Below are 7,051 nucleotides of genomic sequence, written 5' to 3'. Positions count from 1 at the left end.
TGCAACCCTGTAGGTGGAACAACAATATGAACTAACCAGCACCCCCTGAGCTTGTGTCTCTAGCTGCATATGTAGCAGAAGATGGTCTAGTCAGCCATCATTGGGAAGAAAGGCCCCTTGGTCTTGCAAACTTTATATGCCCCAGTACAGGGGAACACCAGGGCCAAGAAGTGGGAGTGGGTGGGTAGGAGAGTAGGGGGGGAGGGTATAGGGGACTTTGGGGATAGCACTTCAAATGGAAATGAAGTAAATACCTAATAAAATTGGAAAAAAATAAAATAAAATAAGGTAACCCCCCTAAAAAAATGAATAAACAAAATACATTGTATAAAATTCTCCAAGAGTTGATTAAAATGGTATATTAAAAAAAAAGTTTTGCCCACATGTATGTATATGCACCATATGTGTGTTTGGTACCCACAGAAGTCATAAGAGTACTTCAGACCCTATAAATGAACTAAGAAATGGCTGTGTGCTTAGAATCAATCCTAGATACTCTGCAAAAGCAAAAACTGCTCTTATCCAAAACCCATAGTAGATTATATCTAAGGGAATAATCAGAAATACTCCAAATAAATGTAATGTGGATTTAAAGTTAAGGAAGCAAGCATGCCTATACCACAGAGGAGTATATTTGCAACATCCCCTGGGAAGCTTATTAAAAGCAAAATGTAGATTCAGCAGACATGAGAATTTACACTTCTCTCAAGTTTCCAAGTACTTCCAAGGCTGCAGGTCTATTGACTACACATGGAGTAACAAGGTTGTGGGGAACGTTTTTCGAGCTGAACAAAATATAAACAGGCCTTGTGGGGCTAGTAAAGTAGATGAGAGTAAGAACGTATGGCATGGGAAGACGAAGAGCTAAGACAGTATCCGAGTTCAGATGTCATCACACAGCTATAGCAATAGCCACTCCAATTCCCTTTCTTATGCCTGTTTCTGCTCTGCCTCCTGGAAATGTTAAACACTTGCTTTCCCAGGCTGTCCCAGGCTCCCCTTATAGTTGAGATGCCATGTGATCCAACTCTGCCTAATGAGACAAATGTCTGCATTTAGTAAAGGAGAAACTGTGTTTCAGCAAAGGATAGTGCTGTTCTTTTATTCTATTTCCTTTTGTTTGTTTTTGAAACAAGACACCACCATGTACCACAAGCTGGTCTTAAACCTTCTTGCCTCAGTGTCTCAAACGCAGTACTTACTGCTGTGAGTCATAAAGACCCAGCAATTCTTATTCCTTGAGAGAAGACTTGCTTAGAGCCATAATACTCACCTTGTTATCAGAGGGCAACAAACCAACATGCAAAGAATAGTAGATCAAAGGGTGGGAAAAATCTGAAGCCTTGATAGCAAAACTGAACTCCTGTACTATCTTGGAGTATCTATAACTAATTGTCTATGAAATTCATATTTCACTGCCTAAACCAATGTTACTATGGATTAGGCCATTCTGTCATACCCTAACTAAAACACCTATCAATGCAGGCATTATCTCTCCTCCTAGTCATTTTTTCAAAACAATATGTTTTTTTAAAATATACTACCAGTACTCAGCTTTTACTACTCTATTTGTGTATTCTACAAGAGGGGCTCAGTAATGACTTTCTTACTTCCATAAGCAAAGGAGTCTTTTCTGCCTTCATCCTATATAATCTGACTGTTGAGCATTCCTTCCTCTTCCATCCAGCAACAGGCTCACATAGCAGTGTTTTAGTCCGGCTCTCCTTACCTTCTATGGCTTTTCCTGTTTCTTTACATGCCCTACAAACTTCCATATTGGGCCTTATTTCCTTATATCTTCCCCCTATGTACTTTTTTCAGCTCTCACAGATTCAGTTACTTGTAAACACAGTAACAGAAAACAACAGATAACTTGCAATTTTCCAGAATCCTAATGGAGTGATGTAACAAGACCTGTGCTTCTTCCTTATATTTAGCCAGACACGACCTTAGCAAAGAGACCAAGGGAAAAAGGGATTGTGTGTGAGTGTGTGTGTGTGTGTGTGTGTGTGTGCATGTGTGTGTACATTAGGGATACAAAATCACTTTTAGTCCAGCCATACTATTGTACTACCACAGGTAATACATACTCAATTTGACTCCATAATATAGACATTACAATATTGTAATGAAGTTATTTGTTCCCATTGGGTGTGTTTCTAGAATGTGAGTGACTGAAGTCAGAGCCCATCACTATGCAGTTAGCACCTGTTAAAAAACAAAACAAAACAAAACAAAAAACATGTTGGGCATAGTAGTGTATGTCTATATTCCCAGCACTTGGACGACTGAGGGAGGAGGATGAATTTGAGGTCACTCAGGACTGTATAGTGGGTTTAAGGCTAACCTAAGATATTGAGAAAAACACTGTCTCCAAAAAAAAAATGAAGAAAGAAAAGTCCACTTACTCAATAAAATAGTTTAGAATTGGAGTAATGGCTTAACTATGTGATTTCATGAGAGCTCCTCTAGGGCTATGACCTTAAGTGCCCCATTTATAGTTTAAATGAGATGCCATAAGGTATTGAAATCACTTACCCTCACAGTATATGTTCTTCCTCCAACTCTATCCCGGGCTTCCAGAACCAAGACATTAATGTTGTATTCGGACAATAGTTTGGCAGCAGCCAATCCTAAAGCAAAATAATAGAGACAAAATGTTAGCATCTAAATGCCAAATATCCCAGATTTGAACAGATCAACCCAGAATCTGCTGATTTTGCTATTATTCTAAAAAAATTTTTTTACCAGTATTATTAACTCTCATAAAGGATTCTCAAATGACTAGCTTATTCATCTTTTCAGTAAAGATTAGCTATTAGAAAAAATGTAACCTTTCGAACATGTTTTTTGTTTTCTAGAATAGTCATGCCATACTTAGAGAATCTTCTCAGTCCTCACCCTAAATTCTGACTATATAAACATGGATAGGACTCAGGTCCCTAGATCTTGTTTCCTTCAGTGGATGCTAAGATTCTAGATACTAAGATGATACTAGGAGCTGTGCTTAACTTCATTCATTAGCTCAAAGCTAAGAACAGGGTCTCATCTGTAAATAGAAGTTTTTATTAAAGGTACATTTCAAATCCAACATTGTAGCAGTAGAAAAGACAATGTAAATTACCATTTTACCATGCTATCAATATGTATAATCATTTATGGTAACCTCAATTTAATCACCTTGCTCAGCAAGGGTTTCCAAGGTTTCTCCACTATAAAGTTATATAGTCACTTTCCTTTTAATACTGTACTCTTTGGAAGGAATGCTATACTTAGTCTACATTATACAATACAAAGCTTTGGTCTACCATTTTGAGGGCACTGTATATGAATTGTTGAGAATTCTTCATCAGTACACATTTGGTTATTTTCCTCATTTATTTATTTAATCATTAGTATGGGTTCACAAATATTTCTCTTATACTTCAGTATATAATCCAATACAATATTATTACTGCTGAAATTATTCACTGGGAGCTCTTTTAACTGGTTCCTGTGTGCCCTTTAGCATTCCTCTATCAGTTTGTGTTTGTACACGTGCGTGAACTTCCTTATTTCTTGTGCTATAGGATACCCCAGGTTCACAGTATCCTCCCTGCCTATCCTAGCCTTGTGATCAGCATTGCTGTAGTGAGCCTTCATCTCTTTTGTGGGGGAATAAAATTAGAAACCAAAATGTGGTACTTCATGTGCTCATAATTACTGGAATGCCCCTGCTTCCACAAACTTTCAGCTCTCACAATAAGGAAACACACTGTGTATATACTAATTTATTATATTTCAAATGCTATCTGAATATTTGTTTATCTTTGCACCACCTGTTACAAAAAAAAATAAACCATATATGTACCTAAAGAGAAGTGCTATTTAGGGTGATTATAAAATCTAGTAATTTATAATAGTACAACTTTGTTGCAAAGACAAGAAGAACTTCAAAAGAGTGTTTTTCTAATTAGCATATACTTGATGCTATCACTAGATCTGTTATCCTGGGCCTGTCAGGGGTGTAATGTGATATAGGACACCGAGTACATCAGGTTGGTATAATTGGGGTTTGACATGTAAATAAAGACGAATGAAAAGATTAAGTAAAAATCCCCTGTGACCCTAAATATAAATCTGAATGATCTTAAAATCTAAACAGGAAGTTATTTGAGAAAATCAACTAGTGTTAGCCCTCAGATTCAATCAAGTTTTGTGTGTGTGTTTGGTTGGGTTTTGCTAGAGATTGGGTCTATCTAGCTTAGCATGGTGAAGCACACCTACATAATACCAGCACTTGACAGCAAAGGCAGAGGATCTGGACTCCAAGGCCATCTATCCTCAAATGTATTGACAGTTTGAGGCCAGACCAGGCTACATAAGACCCTGTCCCCCCAAAATTACTTAATTCAAAGATGAATAAAAAGTGGGTCTATAGTGAACATACTCAAGCTTTTTGTCATTATTATATAAATAACATGAAAGCAATTTACACAAAATTTATATATTAAGTATTACAAGTAACCTAGAGGTTATTTAAAGTACATAGAAGGATCATAGAGGTTCTATTTAACTATATCATTTTACATGAAAAACTTGAAAAATCCTCCAATTTTGGTACTCACACAGATTCTGGAACCAAATCTCCACACCACAGATATCAAAGAATGACTGTGTATGCAAAACATTCCTCCCATGATGCTGACTAAATGAATCTCAGTTCTTGTGTTGATGGTAAAGACAATGACTAATAAGTAATTTTAATGACAAATAAAAGGTGAGAAGACAGAAGTGTTATTTTTTTCAATGCTTAGCAGGTAAAACAGACAAACATTTGTGGTCTAGAAAGGCATTGTCTTTACTTTTTTTTTTTTTTTTTGAGACAAGGTCTTTCTATGCAGCTCAGGCTAACCTTGAACTGCCAGCAACCCTCCTGCCTCAATCTCTTGAGTGCTGTGATTACAGGCATATAGCAGTATGTCCAGCTTTAGGGAAGCTCTTCTAATATAAAGCTATAGTTTTTGAGGTGGAGGAAAACAAAAAATGATACCTACTATCAGATATAAATCTCTGAAAATACACTCCTTAACTATTTTGGACCTACTTTGCATATTATTGTGCATTCTACCCTCCTTCCAGTCACTATAAAATTCAATGACCACTTTTAGAAAAAAATAGATCTCAACTGGACATGGTGTAACATACCTGTAATTCCTTCACTGAGAAGGCTCATTCAGGAGGATTGCAATTCTGATGCTAGCCTGGCTGTGTAGTAAGACTATGTTTGCCAAGGAATGAAAGAAGTAATGGGAAGAAAGGAAAGAAAAAGGAAGAGGAAAGGGAAGGGTTAAAAATATTTTTTTAAAAAGTTGTCAGTAAAAAAATGAGTTATGAGGAAATAGCAAGAATTGTGTTCTCAAAGTATGCTGCGAAATGTCTAGAGGTTCTATATGTATGCTATAAACAGTGAGGCTAGTGTGGCCAGATAGCAACGAATCAGGACAAAAATAAAAAAGTTACAAGATATGAAGCTCAAGCAGGCCTTAAATTTTAGATTCTTTTGTCCTCAGCCTCCAAAGTCCTGGGATTACAATCCCATGCAGCAATGCCAACTTGATTTAAAACAAACAAACAAACAAACAAACACTTCTTGAAAATACAAATGTATAATACAACTTTACTTCCTTAGAATGAGCCCGGAGTGTTGCAGGAGTCCAAATACTTGCTGCAACCACTACAAAAAAACTACCCACTAAGAAAACAAAACCATATTCATGTGGGTGAATGTAACAGAATAGTTGGATGGTTTTTGTTTGTTTGTTTGTTTGTTTGATTGATTGATTGATTGGTTGATTGGTTGCCTGGTTGATTATTGTTTGGTTTGGTTTGGGGTTTTGTTGTGTTGTTTTGCTTTGGTTTGGGTAAGATCTCCTTGTGTAGCCTCAGAGAGGTTTGCCAGCTTCTACCTCTGCTGAGATTAAAAACATTCAGCACCATCCTCTGCAATAGGGTAGATTTTACTGGTCAAACCCAGAACCTTGTACATGTTAACTAGGCCAGCAAAGGACCTCTGAGCTATCTCAAGTCATCAGATAACCTTTATCTCAAGTAATCAAGAAAGCTTAACAAGGATAGGGTATCAGGTCAATATATATTTGGAATACTCTAAGTATTATCACTCCATTTTTCTAATTTTTAAACTAGCATCATGCTTGCTGACAGAAGAAAACAAAGAATATCGGTATGCACACATGCTTGTTACTAAGACATACAAACATTCTTGTCTGGATTTTGTGCTCACTGTCAGATAAATCATTCCTTGTTTTTAAAAAGGCCAAATCTTACAATCCTTTCAGTTTCAATAAGCTGAAAACATAATGCAGTTTCAAGTAATAAATAGAATTAAACTAACAATTAACTTCAATTTGCCCGTAATTTAAAAGACTGGTTGTCTAGACAGTCTCAATTTATTTGATTATTGCCCAGCATTTATCTTCACTTTAGATAAACAAATCTCACCTCAGTTGGGAGATGTAATTACTTCTTTTTTTAAAATTATTTTACAGGATAAATATGCTTTATTTTTATTAGATATTCTCTTCATTTACATTTCAAATGCTATCCCAAAAGTTCCCTATACCCTCCCTAAGCCCTGTTCCCCTACCCATCCACTCCCACTTCTTGGCCCTGGCGTTCCCCTGTACTGGGGTATATAAAATTTGCAAGACCAAATGGGCCTCTCTTCCCAATGATGCATTATTTGTCCAATTCTTTTAATGAAATTTCAAATATACTACAAGTGTTCCACACAGACATTCTCAAATTCTTCACACTAGGAAAGGCTAAATTTTAAGCCATAATTCCCCCAAACATATTAAATACCAATACTCAGATAAGACACCCAAAGGCAAAGTATTAGTGTTCTTAAAAGTTGGGATACAAGATACATTATGCAAAACACAAGAAAACCAAGAAGGATGACCACTGGGTGGATACTTCATTCTTCCTTAGAATAAGGAACAAAATACTCATGAAAGGATATAGGTACAGAGACAAAATTTAGAGCTAA

General features: G+C 36.4%; 1 protein-coding gene across 1 annotated transcript in view; it reads right to left on the bottom strand.

The window, feature by feature from the left end:
* The window catches only part of Maoa (monoamine oxidase A), a 58,699-nt gene that overhangs the window by 41,408 nt on the left and 10,240 nt on the right, over window positions 1-7,051 (bottom strand). Inside the window, exon 2 of the mRNA XM_021187695.2 lies at window positions 2,539-2,633. Coding sequence (XP_021043354.1) covers window positions 2,539-2,633 — 95 coding nt within the window. The remainder of the gene's footprint in view (window positions 1-2,538; window positions 2,634-7,051) is intronic.

The sequence above is a fragment of the Mus pahari genome, chromosome X (assembly GCF_900095145.1).
Source record: "Mus pahari chromosome X, PAHARI_EIJ_v1.1, whole genome shotgun sequence".
NCBI classification, from domain to species: Eukaryota; Metazoa; Chordata; class Mammalia; order Rodentia; family Muridae; genus Mus; species Mus pahari.
The sequence above is the reverse complement of the archived record's forward strand: the minus strand, read 5'-3'. Positions and strand labels throughout refer to the sequence as shown.